The sequence below is a fragment of the Mycteria americana genome, unplaced genomic scaffold, assembly GCF_035582795.1.
Source record: "Mycteria americana isolate JAX WOST 10 ecotype Jacksonville Zoo and Gardens unplaced genomic scaffold, USCA_MyAme_1.0 Scaffold_66, whole genome shotgun sequence".
In the NCBI taxonomy this organism is placed as follows: domain Eukaryota; kingdom Metazoa; phylum Chordata; class Aves; order Ciconiiformes; family Ciconiidae; genus Mycteria; species Mycteria americana.
This window is the reverse complement of record NW_027445651.1, coordinates 172,979-191,912: the sequence shown is the minus strand read 5'-3', so window position 1 is coordinate 191,912 and position 18,934 is coordinate 172,979. Positions and strand designations below refer to the sequence as shown.

Sequence of the window (18,934 nt, the reverse complement as noted above, 5' to 3'; positions counted from 1 at the left end):
CCTACTCCTCGTCTTCTCAGCCTGTCCCTCTGAAACAGCCTCTATCCCGCCATTGCAATATGCGTCACAGGAGCCATCCCACACCGTCTCTGTGATCCCAGCGTGATCGTTGGGATCCCAACGCGATCTGCACCCAGATCTCTAACTCCTCGTGTTTATTCCCCATACTGCGTGCATTAGTGTACAGGCACTTGACAGGGGCACCCCAGCATGTTGACTTCCTAGAAAGGGTTTGGGGGATTTCTCCACAATCATGCCTTGCAGGCACTTCATGCTTACATGCTAGGGATGACCCCACTTCAGCCCTGTTTTCTTGGTCTTGTGATCCCTTCCTGGCACATCACCCCAGGCCCTTTGCTCATCAGCTGTGTCCATCAATCCCTCACAGGGCTGCTGGTTGCTCTCTCCCTCCGCCCCGTTATTCCTAGTTTAAAGCCCTCCTTATCAGGTCAGCCATCCTACTGGCAAAGGTAACTTTGCCCCACTGGGTGAGGTCGATCCCAAGTCTCCCGAGCAGATGCTGGTCTGCAAAAAGGGTCCCATGGTCGTAGGACCCAAAGCCCTGTCACCAACTCCAGTTCCACAGCCAGTTATTGACCTGCATTAGCACTGTCTTCCTCTTCACACCCCTTCCCTTCTCCAGCGGGATTGAGGACAGCACTACGTGGGCCCACATGCCCTTGACTACTGCCTGCAGAGCTCTGTAACCACTTTTGATCCTGTCCAGGTTCCCCCTAGCCGTATCATTTGTGCCCACAAGGAATAACAGCAGGGGGTAGCGGTCAGGGGGCTGAATGAGCTTCATCAGTCCCTCCACAATATCCGGGATCTGGGCCCCTGGCAGGCAGCAAAGCTCTCTAGGTGACAGGCCAGGTGGGCAGATTGGTGCCTCTGTCCTCACAGTGGGGAGTCACCCATAACTGTCACTTGCTTCTTCTTCCTGGTGGCCTTGCATGGTTTAGGGTCAGGGGGACCAGATCCTTTGCTTCAAGGCACATCTGGCTCCGCTTTAACTTCAAGGGCCGTGAACCTATTTTGTAGTTGTAAGCCCTTAGGTGGGGCAGGAGCCTTCCGCTTGGTGCCAGAAGTCACCAGCTTCCATCCTTCAACTTCTCCAGAGATTGCACTTACCTTGTCTACCTAGGGGTAGACACTGTCTGCTTCTCCACTGCATTTGGGGTCGGGGGCTCTTCAAGATGCTGCATCTCAGAGAAAATTCTGCCTGTCTCCCTTTCACCCTCTCTGATGCTGCACAGTCGGCTCACTTGCAACCACTGGACAGCTGACGAATGCCAACCCCTTGCTGCCTGTTATGCCTGGGAATATTCTGCAGTGTTACAGTTGCTGGCAACTGCTTTATCAAGAAGTGCTCTGGAAATATCCTTTCATCAAATTTGTGGAGGACTTAAGTTTTGCTCTTCTGCTCATTGCAAGGCTTTTGGTAAAGCAATGGTGGGCTGTGTGAAAAAATGGATCTGGTGCCTGCAAATCAGCTGGAGCAGCTATGGCTGCTGCTATTACCCAGGGAAGACATGAGGGCTGATACAGACCACTCTTTGGATGCTGAAATGAGGGACATGTTCCAGAAACACGGAGTGCTTCTAACTGAGCACTTCCTGGTCCAAAGGAGGCGCAAAGCCAATCACAAGGCTGCCTCAGAACTTGTTTGTTTGATGGTGTCAAGAAGGAGCTGTCAGCCAGTCACAGTGCAGTATGAAAACACATGGGAAATGCCACATCCAGAGTGGCAGCCTCCCTGTATGTAATGGTAAGGGGCTGCTAGCCAGTCACAGGGCTGCCTGAGAACACAGAGCAATAACAGTGTCAAGAAACGGCCACCAGTCAATCACAGAGCAATGTGATGTTTACAAAATGGGAGATCCCTGCTGTAAAATGGCAATGTCTGCTCCTAAAATGGTGGTCAAAAAAAAAGGCTTCCCCTGTGTCTCTAGGGGAAGGGCCTTATGGGTCTGAGGTATTTCCAGGTAAACCTGAAGGCATAGCAGGTCCTGTCAGCCAATCGTAACAATGCACATGACCAGAAGAGGGGAGGGACTTTCAGGGTCTGCGGAGGCTGCTGGGAAGGGGGTAGATTTCCTCTGGAAGCTGGTGGGTGGGGCACCTGTCACATCTCATCTTGGGTATCAGTGGTACCTGCACTACTCATGTCAGTCATTTAAGGACACGGCAAATGGGTGCCATGTAGTCACGAATGGACTGATGGTAATTGTTCCAGAGGGATACTCACTTTTTAGGTGTCTCATCATAGCTCAGCTCCCTTGAGCAAACGCATCAACAGCTGTCACCCAGCTCTTCCTCATCTTTCCCACCACACATACCAAGGTCTCTGTCGAATTTTTATCCTACAGCCCGTAAGCACCTTGGACATTCACCTTAGGCAAATAAGAATGAAGCAATTAAGTACCGACGAACCCAGGAATTACCAGACGTATAACGAGTTGCAATGGGAGTCAGGCCTTGCATGGCAGTGGTTAGTTCCAACAAACCAGAAAAGTTTTTCAGAGCTCTGCCAGGTACTCTTTACGCTGATCTAGCATGTGCTCCTCAGCCCTGGCAGGGTCCGTCCTTCATCTGTGGTAAGCTGGTTACCTTCTGTTTGTCTCTCCGCCACCACAGAGACGAAGGCTGTGGCCCACCACAGCTTCAGCTCCCGCCTCGTGCCTGGGTAGCTGATTCCTTCTGGACATGGCAAAGCTCTTCCAAACAGGACAACGTGTTGCCCCTATAGTAACACATACATAATCAAGCAAGGAGATGGTGAGGGAGAGGACCTAGAAGACGGCCGGGGCTGACAAGGCTCCCATTAAGTTCCTTCCTGAGAATGAGAAAGCTGCAACTAAATTCGCAAAGAAAGACTAGCATGGCTCAGAGTGAAGAAGGAACACATTGAAAACTGTTGTCTCATCATATTCTTCTTCCAGCATCCAGTGACCAAGGTCAGAAATACATAAACAGAAAAGGAAAAAGAACAGAACAAAAGAAAAGAAAGGGGAATGGGAATGGGAAGGGGAAGGGGAAGGGAAGGGAAGGGGAAGGGGAAGGGGAAGGGAGGGGAAGGGAAGAAAGGAGAAAGGAAAGGAAAGGAAAGGAAAGGAAAGGAAAGGAAAGGAAAGGAAAGGAAAGGAAAGGAAAGGAAAGGAAAGGAAAGGAAAGGAAAGGAAAGGAAAGGAAAGGAAAGGAAAGGAAAGGAAAGGAAAGGAAAGGAAAGAAAGGAAAAGGAAAGGAAAGGAAAGGAAAGAAGGAAAGGAAAGGAAAGGAAAGGAAAGGAAAGGAAAGGAAAGGAAAGGAAAAGGAAAGGAAAGGAAAGGAAAGGAAAGGAAAGGAAAGGAAAGGAAAGGAAAGGAAAGGAAAGGAAAGGAAAGGAAAGGAAAGGAAAGGAAAGGAAAGGGAAAGGAAAGGAAAGGAAAGGAAAGGAAAGGAAAGGAAAGGAAAGGAAAGGAAAGGAAAGAAAGGAAAGGAAAGGAAAGGAAAGGAAAGGAAAGGAAAGGAAAGGAAAGGAAAGGAAAGGAAAGGAAAGGAAAGGAAAGGAAAGGAAAGGACAGAGGAAAGGAAAGGAAAGGAAAGGAAAGGAAAGGAAAGGAACATTTTGAAACTTTAACTTCTTTTTTGTTAATTTTGTTTGAAAAGAACACTGGCTTACTGCTGATGACCATGTATGTGAGTATTCTGTTCTTTGCCTGGAATTCTTATTATTTGGGGCCTTCCTTTTAGGCAGAAAAGTATTGTACATAATACAGTACAGTGGGACACAGAGGCAGTCTTTCACTAGAAAGATTGAACGGAAAAACAACCAAAAATTCCCTTTGAAAACATGGTAATTCATTTTCTATCAAGTTCTCTGAATTTGTCTGGTCCGGACAAATTCAGACCAGACCATAACCTACTTGGTTATCAGAAACTGACCCAAGAGAAAAAGACAAGAACAAGCAAAAAAAAAAAAAAAAACAGTCTGATTTTGTAGTCTAATTCGTAGCTCCCTTGCAGGGAGGGTCATAGAGTAGAGTGGATGGATGAATGGCCGGAGAAGGATGGACAGATGTTTGTATGCCTGTCTGTATGGAAGAAGAGAGAGAGAAGAGGTGGAGGGAGAATGAGACTGGTACTGATAACTGGAGGCCGTGGGAAGAGCCACCGAGCCCAGGGAAAGACTTCTTGTTGAAAGGTTACTGCTGCTCTTGCTGCAATGTGAAACCTCACTCTGACATAATCTCCATCTGTAATCTCGGAGCCATGGCAAAGAAGAACAGGATATTTGGGACTGAAGGCGTCCTCCTGGGCTTCCCAGACCATCGCAGGTGGCACATGGTCCTGCTCGTCCTTATCTTCTCCATGTATCTTGTAGTACTGGTGGGAATGGCGTCATCTTTTTTGCTGTGGGGAGTGATCAGTCCTGAGGATCCTGATGTACTTCTTCCTTGGCAAGCTCTCCTTCTTGGAGATCCAGAGCACCACCACCATTGTCCCAACCAGCTGGGGACTTCCCTTGTCACCAGGACAACCGTTTGTGTTTCCTGCTGCCCGGCACAGTCATTTCCTACTTCTTCCTGGGTATCACTGAGTTTCTAATCTTCTCAGTGATGTCCTTCGACTACTACATTGCCATACACAAACAGCTGCGTTACATCACTATCATGCCAAAGATACTCTGCTTCTTTCTATGCCTGGGAGCATGGCTACTGAGTTTTGTGGTCATGAGCTCCAAGATGTCTGTACTGCTGGTACGGTGTCTTCTCTGCTCCAAGAACTACATTGACCATTTCTACCGTGTTGCCGGGCCTCTCCTGAGCCTGGCCTGTGGTGGTACAATGCTCTTTGAGACCCTTGGCTTCTGGTGCGCATCCCCATCATCCAAGGCACTCCGCATTTCAAGGTAGTTTTCTTCACCTGTGTCATCCTTGCAATTCTCCATACATTCCCTTGTCTTCCAGCCACCAGAAGGCGTTACCTGCTTGTAGCTCCCATCTCACCATGGTCCCCATCCTCTATGGAGCTGTCATCTTCATGTACCTGAAACTCATGGCTCGCTCATCCTTTAGTCTCAGCAGAGTGGAGTCCACCCTCAACACTCTCCTGACTCTTTTGCTGAAGCCTTTCGGCTATACCATCAGAAACAAGGAGTTGAAGGCAGCTCTGAGGAGAACGGCAAGGCAGTGAAAGGCTACTTCAGCCTAGCAAAGGTTCCTGACAGGCCAGAAAACAGAGCCCAACCCCTGTGTTTGTGGAACTGCAATACAGCTGCACTTTTAGGTTAAACAACAAGCATGGGTTTTAGTCTTCTCTCAAGACCTTCTGATGAAGAGCCTTTCTCTTCAGTTACACCCATTCTGACATAAGGAGGAGAAAAGAAAGTGAGCAAAACTTGCAATTTATGTCCTTTTCAAAACAGTGTATTGTGATCAGGCCTAGCATGGTTTTTCAGAGGAAACGAGATACTTATGTGGACAATGTCCTTTTTAAACGTTGGCCTTGTTCTCCTTAATCGACATACACTGCAGGCAAAGATGGCATCAACATTTGAATTTGTTGTCTAGAAGGATTTTGTCATGATCAAGAGAAATGAGCACCCCCAAAGTATGAGACGGCTGGTCCATCTCAGACGGCAGATAATTCTACCCCACAAGCATCTATTGATTATTGCCGTAACCTAGGCAACAGATGTCTTATGTGCAGAAGGTCTCAGTCCCAGGGTCAGAGCTGGGGCTGGAGCCCAGGCCAAGGCTGGACTCAAGAGAGGCCCGTGGCTGCCAGTGACTACCCTGGACCACCTAGGAGGGCAGGAGGGCAATAGTAGCCCAGGCCAGGCACAGATATGGCAGAGCTGGGGCAGGCCTGCGCTAGGCCTGAGCTCCCATAGAGACCCTGGGCCAGGGGCCAAGCCAGAGCTGGGACCCATGGTTGCACTGGGCCTAGGTGGGCTTGGTCCTGATGCTTGTCGCTCCTGTGTGAACACTTGACCCAGCACTGTCTCCCACACAATCCAGCCTAGGGAGACATGCCCGCCATCCTTACCCAGCACAGAGGAATGACCCTGCCCTCCATCCTGGTCCTATGGCGCTGGTGGTGTGTGGGGTCTGTGCAAAGGCAGAGCCCCCACACCGCAGGGCCCCAGGGTCTGCAGATGTGGGAAGACCCTGGCCTGTGTGTGCAGACCGGCAGTGCTGCCCGGAGCACAAGGGCCACTTCAGCGCCAGGGCTCTGGGAATGCTGAAGGAGCTTGGTGCCTGGGGGGAGGCACTCCAACGTGTGCTCTATGGTTGGGCTGGTGCATGCCCTGTACCATTCAGGGGCAGCTCACAAAACCTGCTGAGTGCAGGACCAAATCCCACTGTCACTGCCATGTCTCTGCAGAGCTGGGAGTATCTCCTCTCACACAGCACCCTTCCGGAGCAGAGCTGGGTGGTGGCCCTTGTGGGGCTGTAGAGTTTCTGGGCCTGGAGAAAGCTGCTCCTTGCTTGGGGAAGACAAGGCACCAAGGAGCATCCATGTGTGGCTGGGCACCAGTCACTCTCCTGGGCTTGCCTTCACCCAAGGGGGTGTTGAGTCCACAAGGACAGGGGACTCCAGTGTGGGGCCTGCTGTAGCTGACACCAGTACTAACTTGTGAACACCTCAGCCCTACACATGTTGGCAACGGGTGGGCCATGCCACATGCTGTGCTGAAGGGTGATAGGGCTGCATGGGGAAGCTGTCCCTGCTGCCCATGCCCAGGCATGCTGACCATGGCCCCTACACCAGGGGATGGAAGAGATGGGCAGGTGGAGTAGGGACTGTGGGCCATCCCCAAGGCTATTGACCCGTTCCCAATTCCTGCCATCCTTTGGGAACATCGTCTGCTGAGCCTCCTTCCCCAGCACACCTCCACCGAAAGCAAGAGGAGCACTCTTCCCCAAGAGCTTGTGGGACTGCTGACCTCCCTGGGGCCTCCCACATGCCCACAGTTCCTCTCTGGAGGACTGCAGTTGTCAGGGTTCCTGTTCACACAACGCGCTCCAGGGCCACGGGGGTATTTCTGAGCAGAGACTAGCAAGGCAAGGACTGATGGCCATTGGCTGTGCAGCAACTAGGGTTGTCTTCCTCAGCTTCAAGAGGCAGTGCCTGAAAGAGGACTCGCTGCAGTATGTCCCACCCTCCAGTCCCTCTAGGAGTGATGAAGGGTTCCCCTGTGCCCCCACCTAATTCCTTCCGCAAAGCAATGGCTTTCTTCGTCAGCAGTCAGTATGCGGATGGAAAGACCACCTGAGGGACACAGGCAGGGTTGCAGCAAATTTTAATGAGTCTAAAGAGGGAAAAGAGGTCACGGCAAGTGGAGGCCCCCAGTGAGGGGAGGAGCAGGAGCAGCCAAGAATCTGTTCCCCTTTTCCTGTGGCAGAGTTCCCACAGGCCATCTGTTGACCTGCCTGGTAAAGGGAGACAAGCTAGCAGGTCAGTCCAGGCTGGTTTCTGGGGTTCCCACAGCAGGCTTGAAGGGAGCACAAGACAACAAAGAAAAGAGAGAAAAATGGTGAGTGGAAGACTGCTCTTAAAACAATGGCATGAAGTTTGATCCTCTGTCCGGCAGCACGTTCTGAGTTCCTGGGGGTCCTTCTGCGAGGCTGTTGCCAGCATCTTTAGCAGGGGGGGCACCTTCTGCCACAGTAGCGGCTGGAAATGCCAGAGAGGTCACAGCACCCAGAGGTGATGGGCACTCCATCACAGCTGAGGATGCTGCCAACAGCAGCGGAGGTGGAAGAGCCCACAATGGTGTTCTGTGGGAAGGAGCTGAGGATGGGGCCAGGCAGGGTCACCACCACAGGGGAGGGCTGGATGACGACGGTGGAGTTCTGGCACTGCCTGACACAGGGCTCATTGCAGCTGTTGGCCAGTGGGGTGGGGCCACAGGGCCGGCATGGCAGGCACTGGTCGTAGCATGACATGTCTCTGTGCTGGAGGTGCACCTGGGAGAGAGGGCAGGGAGGAAGAAGAGCACAAGGATGGGTGAGGAACAGCCTGGTTTCCTTATCGCAAAGGATGCAAAGGAGGCACTACTGAATGGGGAGCTGAAAGATGTGCCAGGAGCCTCACGGTCTTCATCATGCTGTAAAGAGCAGCCTGACCCAGGGAGGCTCCCTCCTAATTCATGACCCAAAACCCCTCTCAGCCACGTCCCAGCCTCTCTCTAAGCAGACCTTCTCCCCACTTCCCTCTATCATGAGAGGATGCTCCAAAGCCCAGCACAGGACAGAGGCAGTATCAGCTGAGAGGTCCACTGAAGTGAGAGCTCACTTTGGAAGGGGAGGAGAAGGGGCTTCAGACGCACCTGGTTGCCAAGGAGAAGGAGGCAAGAGAAGTGGATGAGAGAGCAGGGACTTAGGCTGGCTTTTATACCTGGCCTTCGTTGCCGCAGGCCCAGAGGCACCCTTTGCAGAGGTAATAATTTTCTGACAAGCTCATCTTGAATGCAGACCATTGCAGCTAATGATATGGGCTGTGCATTGGTTTCCTGCACTGCTGCCTTTTCATTTCCAGGTTTGTGCCATGCCCATTCCCCAGTGAAGGCTGTTTCTGAGTGCTGGGATGAAAGGCCCCAGCATTTGTAGGACAGGAATGCAGTAGTGCGGGTAAAAGTCTCAGCTCAAGTGCTAGATGGCTCCAGAGTAGGCAAAGGATGTCAGCCTGGGTCACTCTAGGGGGCTGTTTGAAGTGTTGTTCTCAGGAAGAAGCTCCAGCCTTTTTCAGCTGGAAGCCCAAGGGTTACCGTATATGAGGACATGCCATGTCCATCTCTTTCCTTCCCTCCTCAGCTCACCCCGATGGTCCCTTCTTGTTGCCTCCCCAGGTGTGTGTGTTGTGCTGCTAGGTTTTGACCTCATCCTGCCTAACACTGCCCTCAGGAGAAACGTCTGGCCTGTTTTGACTCGTTCCCTCTTTGTGCAGTCTGCGAGTACACAAATGGTGCCGTGGGCATGTTTGAGGCCTTGTCCTTCTCCAGAACGCTCTAGCCCTGCTGCAGTTGTCCCCAGCTGTCCTCAGCAGAGTCCACAGCTGGTTGTGTTCCTATGTGTGTTCTTGTCCTGTGTGCTTTTGTGAGCAGCTGTGTTTGTGTGGATGGACATGGGACACAAATTTGTGCATGAGTCCATGCCGGTGTGCATGAGCCTGTGTGTGTGTGCGTCCTTGTGTGTCCCTCATCAGGAAGGAATGTGCTGCTTATGGCAGGGATCCTGTCCACTGCTCTGCCTATGAGCACCTCAGAGCAGTAGCTTCCCAGATTCAGAAGGAGCCCAAGTGCAGCTGAGTGGCGATGGCACCAGCCTGCTAGAGATCTGTCCAGGGAAGAGGCACTGAAATGCAGCCCCTGCCTCCTGAGCCCTCCTTTTCCTGCCCCTCCAGAGCTCACACTCCGCCGCTGCCGATTTTGGGCCCCAACACCAACAGGTTCACTCCAGCTTGGATCCTTAGTTTAGTTCAATGTTAACAATATTGGGAGTGCCTCAGCATGGCTGGCAGTCCCCCCTCCCTGCCTCTCCAGGCCAGGATGTGGCTGCCTTCCCCAAGGCTAGAGATTTCAAAAGGATGGGGTTTGCTGTATGGGCAAGGAGAAAGGCTGAGGAATCCTGCCCACCTCATGCTGGCCATCCCTGAGTGGATCTGTTTCCAATGCAGTGTCGGTGGTGTCTGTGTTGGGACACATCCCCCTCTCATGTCCATGTCCATGCCACATGGACTTGTGGAGCCCATCGACCTGGTGCTGTGTCAGGCAGGGACTGAGACCTTGTCCCAAGCCGTTACTGAGCAAAAGGAATGCGGCGCCTGGTGTTGCTGTGCTGTGAGTGGAAGGACAGACCCTGAGGCTTGCACAGGGAAAGCCAAAGAACTGATGTCAGTGCCCGGGACCTTCATATGCTGCATTGGAGTCTCGGTCTGAGTGCCCAGCAACTGCTCCTGGGAAGGAAGGCACATTGGCTTCGAGACCGCATCCCCCAAAGCCTGCTGCTGTCCCACAGGGGTTTCCAAAAGAGACCCTCTTTTGGACAAGGGCTGTGCACAGTGGGTTAATTTTCTAAGTCCATCTCCCCTCCTGAGTGTTTGTCTGCCTGTGCTAAGGTCCAGCTTGGAGACAGTGCAGCCAAGGCTTCTCCCCTTCCCTTTAGTGACCTCGGTGAGCTCAGTGCCAGGGAGCTCTTGTGGGAGAGCTCAGCCAGGGCTGATTTCCCCCTCTGTGGAACTGCTTCTGAGCTGAGACGCTAGTGTAGTTGAGGGCAAAACTCACTGCTTTCTCCTTAGGTAACGCATACAGTGAGCAAGGAAAGGGCAGCGGATGTGTGTACCTAGAGTTTACCTTTGACAGCCTCTCTCGTACTTCCTTGGTGACCAAACTGGAGATGAATGGATTCCTTAAGAGGATGATAAGGTGGGTGGAAAATTGGCTGGACTACCAGGCTTAGACACGTGTGATGAGTAGTGCAAAGCCCAGCTAGAAGATAGCTACTGGTGGGGTCTCTCAGGGATCAGCAGTAGGACCAGTAGTCTCTAATGTTTTCATGAACACCATGAGTAATGGGAAGGACGGCCCTTCCTGCAAGTTTGGGGATGACACCCAACCACAGGGAACAGGCAGTACACTGATCTCTGTTAGCCAAATTATTCCCGGCAGGTCCAGGAACTACCTGTTCAAAGGAAACAGGGAAGGTGGACTAGAATGTGGAAGTGCTCTATGACAGGAGTAGAGGCAATGAACAGCTGCTGGAACATGGGGAATTCTAGTTAAGCAACAGGTTAAAACAGAAAATGAGAAAAGGAACATGTTTCCCAGCGAGGCTGTGCAATCTCCATCCTGAGAGGTGTTCAAGGATGGACTGAATGTGACTTTGGGCAATCTGATCTAATAGGATCCATGGTGAGTAGAGGGGCGATCGAGATGACCTCTGCAGGTCCCTCCTCGCCTACATTCTGACTCTGTGATTCCTATTCTGCCCCTGCCCTCCCTGACCCCTGCATGCCCATGGGCACGTTTGTCCTCACACCCGCTTTACCCGAAGCCAACTTTTAGGCATTGTACTGAGATTCAAAAAGCGGCAGCTGAAGGGAGGCTCTCAGCCTCCTCACTGCCATCCGCAGGAAATCAGGGGCTCCTGTTATTCAAATCAGGAAAATGTGTTACCCCTATACTAATCTAAACATAATTCTACAAAGAAATCGGGAGGGAGAGGACCTAGAAGATGGGGGGGTTTAGGAGAAGGCTCCCTTTAAGTTCCTTCCTGAGAATCAGAAAGCTTCAACTACTGTTGGAAAGAAAGAAATCACATAAGGAAGTCTAGCATGGCTCAAAGTGATGAAGAAACACATTAAAAATTGTTGTCTCACCATATTCTTCTTCCAGCACCCAGTGACCCAGGTCAGAAATAGATGAACAGAATAAGAACAAGAACAAGAAGAAGAACAAGAAAAAGAACAAGAAAAAGAACAGAAAAGAACACAAGAAAAGATAAGAAGGGAAGAGAAAGCAAGGCAAGGCGAGGCAAGGGTAGGCAAGGCAAGGCAAAGCAAAGCAAAGGAAGGGAAAGCAAGGCATGGCAAAGCAAGGCAAGGCATGGTATCGAGCTCTTTTGATGGGTGTCTTTCATGAGTTGTTCTTCATCCACAGGGATCCCTTGGCTTTTCTTGACGCAATGCCCATGTGTAAGAGCCACATGTGGAATTACTCTGATGAAAAACGTAATTTGCGGGCAGTATGTGTGATTGCCTTGATCACAGAGTACGTGGCTTCTGTGGTGAATGCATGGCTGCTCTGGAGGTGCGAGGTGGTGCAAGTCAGCTCGTGCTTCCTTGGGACTTGGTTGTCGGTGGTAGGGCTCTGTGGGCACCTCATGCTACAGTCAGTGGGACCAACTGGTGAGCAAAGTCCATCCCAGTACAAAGGACTGCTCGCAGGGGAAGAGATCTGTGAAGAGGCTTGCCAGCTGCTCTACAGAGACAGGACTCTGGTCGAAATCGCTGGCATTTGCTCTGAGTTTTCCATGGCAGCCCCTCCACTTTGTGGGGACAGCAACTGGGTAGTTATGGCATGAAAAGGCACGGAGAAGTCAAGAAGAGGAGGAGCTATCCCGTTAGGGGATCGCCACTAAAATGCATGGCTGATGGATTATGCGGTACAGACAGGTGTTCCCTGTGGGACCCCGTTGACAATCTTTCTACCCTTCCCAGCGTGCTGCCTTCCGCTCCTCCATACGAAATACCACCGGTGTCATGGGTGGTGGCCTCAGCCCAGTGGCCTTCTCCCAGGGAAGAAAGAGAGACTTACCGTGTGGGCAGAAAGCCCAGGGAAGAAGGAAGTAGAGCTGCATGTCCCGAGAAGTGCTGGATGGAGAGGGCGAGGTAGAGATTGGGATTGGCGTCATGGGAATGGCGTCATGGGCTGTGAGAAGCAGCACTGCTGGGCATGGTGCTCTGACACAGATGCTACCCTGCCTCTGGCTGTGCACTGGGTAGCCAGAGAAGTCGACCAGGGAGCCCTTTTCCCTGCTGGAGATGGCTGTGAGGGTTGTGTCCCTGGCCGCCTCCTTTGTCTCCTTCTGCCTGAGCACTGCAGTTCCAGTTCTGGGAACCGTCAGCAGGTTCCTACCTGCCTGTCGTAGGTGCGCGGCTCCCCTTGGGCAGCCTGGCCTGGGCTTTTACAAGAGGCAGCAGTTTTACATGCGGGTTAGGAGTGCCTGCGAGGATGTTCGGGGCCCTTGTGACCGAGAGGAGTTTGAAAGGTCGAGCTGTGGCCTGGCTGCACCAGCTGGAAGCTCCCAGCACTGGAAAACCTGGTCCTGGCCCTGGGGAGCCTGGGGCCCAGCACAGGTGGCAGCTTGATTCCCTTAGTTTGGCCGAGCAAGTGCTTTAACCACTAGGCGATGTGAGTAGAAAAGGTCCCTGGGGCAGAGGTGTGAGAACCCAGGCAGCCCTCAGAGTGTTTTGCTCCACCCTTTGGGCTGAGGTTCGGAGGCGGCTTTGAGCTGGCAGAGGGAGGAGGACACAGGAGCTGGCAAGCTTCAGCTCCCACTTCCTGGGAGCTCCCTGGGCACCTTGTTGAGTGGGCAGCGTGACACGGTCCAGGTTTACCCGGCAGCCTTGGTGGGACTGGCAGAGGCTGGTGAGACAGGGGTGTCAGGCTGGGGAGGAGCAGGGCAGTGGGTCGGTGGGACTGCCAGCGCGGGAGGGGGAAGGGGGAAGTCCTGACCCTTCGGCAAAACCGGGAGCGATGCTTTTGGGAGAGGGGAGTCTGCAGACGGCGCGTGGCAAAGGATGGGGGACGTGTTGTGAGCAATGGGCGTGAAAGGGGGAACAAGACCCTACGCATCCCTTTTGCCGATAACGCAAATCCTCCTAGGTACTGTTTCTACGTGCATGCCTAGAGAGACAGAGAGTGAGCTGTCAGGAAACAGACCACACCTGCACTTAGAAACTCCGCCTCTTCTAGCTGTGCTGGAGGAAATGCTGGCAGCCTGACTGGGGATAGACCAGAGCCCCGCAAGACCTGCAAGGAAGGCTAAGTCAACGCAAGGAGAGCTGAAATGCTGCAGAAGCACCGGCTTGTAGTTGGAAGCCACAAAGGGAAGTGGGCGAGGAATAGCCCACCTCTCTTCCTCGGCTGAGGGAGAGAGAGGTTGTAGCTGGAGACGTCTTGTGGCCAGAGGTGCACCGGGGAGAGATGGCAGGGAGGAGCACAGGGGCATGTGAGGAGCAACCTGTCTCACAGCCAGGACCACCACCACCACCACCACACCTGCCACAGGGAGAGGGGCCCTCCTGAAGCAAGAGCCGCCAGCCAGGGAGGGCTCACAGGTGCTGCTAGAGGCAGAACCAGCTCCCAGTGCCACCACCACCGGCCAGTGCGGCCGGGGAGATGGACTCCTCACTCAGACAGTGGTTGGGCTCCCCATCATCTGCAGGGCGTGCTCAAAGGCTGAGGAGGGCATTTGTGTGCGGGGATGCAGCAAGGCAGGCCTCCGGGAACACCGCTGGCTCTTCTTTATGCCCGCAAGATCTCCCCAGAGCGACACCTTTCTCTCTGGAAGCCAGGGAGAGCGTGCGGAGAGAGAAGGACCACGCAGAGGCCCAGGCTGGGATGCAGCAGAACTTTAATGAGTTGAAAGAAGGAAGGAGGTCCTCTGAGTGGGGCCCACGGGGCAGGGAGCAGCAGGGGTAGCTAGGAGTCTTTGCCCCTTGGCCAGGGTGGAGTTCGCACCTGGCGTCTGCCTGCCTGCCTGCCTGCCCGCCCCTGAGAGGGAGAGGGGCAGCAGGTCCTTCCTCGCCTGGGGCTTAGCAGGTGCTCACAGCCCAGGGCAGCAGAAGACAACAGAGAAAAGAGAGAGAGGAAAGAGAGTGAGAAACAGGCACGTTAGACAAGGGCCATGTTTTCAGAGGGCCCAGGCACGCCTCTGCCTGCCTGCCTTTGCAGGTGGAGCGGTGGATGCTCAGCCCCCCTGCAAGCGATGGCCAAGATCTCTGTGCTCAGTCCACTACCATCTTCTGGGTTCCTGGGGGTCCTTCTGCGGGGCCGCCTGTGGCAGCTTTAGCAGGGGAGGCATGTTCTGCCGCAGTAGCGGCTGGAAATGCCAGAGAGGTCACAGCACCCGGAGTTGATGGGCACTCCCTGAGAGCTGAGGATGCTGCCAACGGCAGCGGAGGTGGAGGATCCCACAACGGTGTTCTGCGGGAAGGAGCTGAGGATGGGTCCGGGCAGGGTCACCACCACGGGGGAGGGCTCGATGATGACGGTGGAGTTCTGGCACTGCCTGACACAGGGCTCGGTGCAGCTGTTGGCCAGCGGGGTCGGGCCGCAGGGCTGGCAGGGCAGGCACTGGTTGTAGCAGGACATGTCTTGGGGCTGGAGGTGCACCTGGGAGAGAGGGCAGGGAGGAGCACGGGGGTGCGTGAGGAGCAGCCTGTCCGCCCACCACGAGGGAGCCAAGGCATATGCTGGGCGGGGAGATGGAGGCTGTGCAGGGAGGCGCACACACCTCTTTGCCTGTCCCCCTGGGCACCATGCAAAGAGAGCCAGGCCCGGGAAAGCTCTTTCCCAGACAAGAGCCCAAGAGTCTCCTCAGCCCCTCAGACCCAGCCCCTCTCCACACCAGACCTTCTCCCCGCTTCCCCTCCCAGGAGTGGCAGCCCCAAGCCCCAGTATAGGACAGAGCTTCCAACTCACTTGCTTCCGAAGGAGAAGAAGGGGAGCGAAGCGGATGAGAGAGTGAAGAGCTGGGATGGCTTTTATACTGGTCCTGCACTGCCCCAGGTCCAGAGGAAGCCTCTGTGGAAGTAGTAATTTTCTGAGAAGCTCATCTGAAATGCAAAACATCCCAGCTAATGATACGGGCTGTGTTTTGGCTTCCTGCACGGCTGCCTTTTCATTTCCTTGTTTGGTCGTGCCCGCTCGCTCCCCCTTGAAGGTTCCTTTTCATTGCTGGGGTGGGAGACCTAAGGATTCCTGGGACAGGAGCACATGAGTGCCAGCAGAAGATGAGTCCCAAGTGCCGGAGGGGTCGCGTGCAGGCTGGGGACACTGGCCTGGGGCACTCGTGTGGGCTTGTTGGCAGCCCCACTGGCAGGAAGGGCCCTGCTGCTCCCAGCCCTGCAATCGTCGCCCGCATGCCAAAGGGTTCCCGAGCGGGACAATGTGCCGCGTCCCCTTCCTCCCACCCTCCAAGCTCTCTCTGATGGTCACTGGCAGGCAGGTGGTCAGCGCTGCTGCTTTTGACTGTCTTCCTCCTAATGCCGCTCTGGGGAGGCCTTTGTGCGCCTGTTGGGCCTCCTCTGCTCTCTGGGCTCTCTCCGGGCTCTCTCCGGGGGTCCCCTACCAACACCAGCGCCGTCAGCGTGTCTGGAGCCTTGTCCTGCCCCAGCGTGCTCCAGCCCTGCCCTGCCAAGGGGCTTCCTCGTGCGTCCTCGGGCGAGTCCACAGTTGCTCACGTGTCGGCAGGGGTGCTTGCTTACTTGCCCTTGTGTGCATACTGGAGAAGCGTGGAAGGAAATTCCACACAGGCACGAGGAGAAACGCTTCTACTCGGAGGGTGGCCAAGCCCAGGAGATATTGCCCAGGCAGCTTGTGGAGTCTCCATTCTTGGAAACATTCAGGACTACACGGGCCAGTGTCCTGATCAACCTGCTCTCGCTGACCCTGCTTGAGCAGGAGGGCTGGACGTGACCATCACCAGAGGTGCCTTCCAACCTCAACGATTCTGGCATTCTGGGCCTCGGTGATCGGCCGCTCGTTGGTCACGATGCTCAGGATGCCACTGCACTTCCTATCTATGGAGAGGACGAGCTTCTTTGGCAGCTGTGTGGCCCAGCTCTTCCTGCTCGCAGTCATGGCCTACGACCGATCTGTGGCCACGTGCCAGCCCCAGGGATCCCCCGTGTCATGCGAGGGAAGGTCTGTGCCATTGCGATGGCAGGCCTGAGGGCTGGGGCCACTCTCCCCTTGTTGGCCCCAGTGGCACTCACCCTATGGTTGCCCAGCCGCAGCCCCAATGTCATTGACTGCTTCTTCTGTGAGGTACCGCCCATGCTGGCCTGCGCTGAGCGCTGCCGGACTGGTGTGCTCCTTGTCTCCAAAGGTGGTACCAACTCCCTGCTGTGCAACCCGGCCTTGTTGGGCTCCCGTGGGGCCATTCAGCTCTCCACCTGGCAGCAGATACGAGAAGAGAGACGCAAGGCACTTGCCACTTAGCTGTGGTTATGCTGTTCTTCAGGCCATGGTCCCTGATCTTCACCTGCCTCACTACCAGCCTCTCCCGGCACAGAGGAGTGTCCGTCTTCAACAGTGCTGGTGCTGCCTCTCTTCAAGCCGCTGATCTAGAGCCCCAAGAAACACAAGGTGAGGGAAGGAGTAAGAAAGCGGGAAACAGAGTGGTATTCACCAGGATGTGCAAGGATGGTGGAAGGACTGGGAGCATCCAATTGGGGCAAGTTTCTTTCTGGAGGAGGGGAGGTGGGATGGAGAAGGAGGGGTTGCAACGACAGTGGAGAAGGATCACACACTGGATGGGAAACACGCAGAGGAGAAACGGGAAAGGAAGGCAAGGGAAGGCAAGGGAAAGCAAGGCAAGGCAAGGCAAGGCAAGGCAAGGCAAGGGTAGGCAAGGCGAGGCAAGGGTAGGCGAGGCAAGGCAAGGCAAGGCAAGGCAAAGCAAAGGAAGGGAAAGCAAGGCATGGCAAATCAAGGCAAGGCATGGTATCGAGCTCTTTTGATGGGTGTCTTTCATGAGTTGTTCTTCATCCACAGGGATCCCTTGGCTTTTCTTGACGCAATGCCCATGTGTAAGAGCCACATGTGGAATTACTCTGATGAAAAACGTAATTTGCGGGCAGTATGTGTGATTGCCTTGATCACAGAGTACGTGGCTTCTGTGGTGAATGCATGGCTGCTCTGGAGGTGCGAGGTGGTGCAAGTCAGCTCGTGCTTCCTTGGGACTTGGTTGTCGGTGGTAGGGCTCTGTGGGCACCTCATGCTACAGTCAGTGGGACCAACTGGTGAGCAAAGTCCATCCCAGTACAAAGGACTGCTCGCAGGGGAAGAGATCTGTGAAGAGGCTTGCCAGCTGCTCTACAGAGACAGGACTCTGGTCGAAATCGCTGGCATTTGCTCTGAGTTTTCCATGGCAGCCCCTCCACTTTGTGGGGACAGCAACTGGGTAGTTATGGCATGAAAAGGCACGGAGAAGTCAAGAAGAGGAGGAGCTATCCCGTTAGGGGATCGCCACTAAAATGCATGGCTGATGGATTATGCGGTACAGACAGGTGTTCCCTGTGGGACCCCGTTGACAATCTTTCTACCCTTCCCAGCGTGCTGCCTTCCGCTCCTCCATACGAAATACCACCGGTGTCATGGGTGGTGGCCTCAGCCCAGTGGCCTTCTCCCAGGGAAGAAAGAGAGACTTACCGTGTGGGCAGAAAGCCCAGGGAAGAAGGAAGTAGAGCTGCATGTCCCGAGAAGTGCTGGATGGAGAGGGCGAGGTAGAGATTGGGATTGGCGTCATGGGAATGGCGTCATGGGCTGTGAGAAGCAGCACTGCTGGGCATGGTGCTCTGACACAGATGCTACCCTGCCTCTGGCTGTGCACTGGGTAGCCAGAGAAGTCGACCAGGGAGCCCTTTTCCCTGCTGGAGATGGCTGTGAGGGTTGTGTCCCTGGCCGCCTCCTTTGTCTCCTTCTGCCTGAGCACTGCAGTTCCAGTTCTGGGAACCGTCAGCAGGTTCCTACCTGCCTGTCGTAGGTGCGCGGCTCCCCTTGGGCAGCCTGGCCTGGGCTTTTACAAGAGGCAGCAGTTTTACATGCGGGTTAGGAGTGCCTGCGAGGATGTTCGGGGCCCTTGTGACCGAGAGGAGTTTGAAAGGTCGAGCTGTGGCCTGGCTGCACCAGCTGGAAGCTCCCAGCACTGGAAAACCTGGTCCTGGCCCTGGGGAGCCTGGGGCCCAGCACAGGTGGCAGCTTGATTCCCTTAGTTTGGCTGAGCAAGTGCTTTAACCACTAGGCGATGTGAGTAGAAAAGGTCCCTGGGGCAGAGGTGTGAGAACCCAGGCAGCCCTCAGAGTGTTTTGCTCCACCCTTTGGGCTGAGGTTCGGAGGCGGCTTTGAGCTGGCAGAGGGAGGAGGACACAGGAGCTGGCAAGCTTCAGCTCCCACTTCCTGGGAGCTCCCTGGGCACCTTGTTGAGTGGGCAGCGTGACACGGTCCAGGTTTACCCGGCAGCCTTGGTGGGACTGGCAGAGGCTGGTGAGACAGGGGTGTCAGGCTGGGGAGGAGCAGGGCAGTGGGTCGGTGGGACTGCCAGCGTGGGAGGGGGAAGGGGGAAGTCCTGACCCTTCGGCAAAACCGGGAGCGATGCTTTTGGGAGAGGGGAGTCTGCAGACGGCGCGTGGCAAAGGATGGGGGACGTGTTGTGAGCAA

At 54.5% G+C, this 18,934-nt stretch overlaps 2 protein-coding genes across 3 annotated transcripts; both read right to left on the bottom strand.

The window, feature by feature from the left end:
- Nucleotides 1–7,628: 7,628 nt before the first annotated feature.
- LOC142404035 (feather keratin Cos2-3-like) lies at nt 7,629–15,336 on the bottom strand. Of its 2 annotated transcripts, XM_075490436.1 has the most exons (3): nt 15,291–15,336; nt 8,318–8,412; nt 7,629–7,955 (listed from the first exon to the last, which is right to left on the bottom strand). In XM_075490436.1, exons 1-3 carry the CDS (start codon nt 15,325–15,327, stop codon nt 7,629–7,631), a joined length of 459 nt encoding a protein of 152 aa, XP_075346551.1. In that variant the 5' UTR covers nt 15,328–15,336. The 2 variants fall into 2 exon arrangements, with proteins under 2 accessions (XP_075346551.1, XP_075346552.1); XM_075490437.1 differs by lacking the exon at nt 15,291–15,336 and having other exon boundaries at nt 7,629–7,936; nt 8,318–8,381.
- On the bottom strand, nt 14,558–14,863 carry LOC142404034 (feather keratin Cos1-1/Cos1-3/Cos2-1-like). The gene has a single exon (XM_075490435.1). It carries the CDS (start codon nt 14,861–14,863, stop codon nt 14,558–14,560), a length of 306 nt encoding a protein of 101 aa, XP_075346550.1.
- Nucleotides 15,337–18,934: the final 3,598 nt, after the last annotated feature.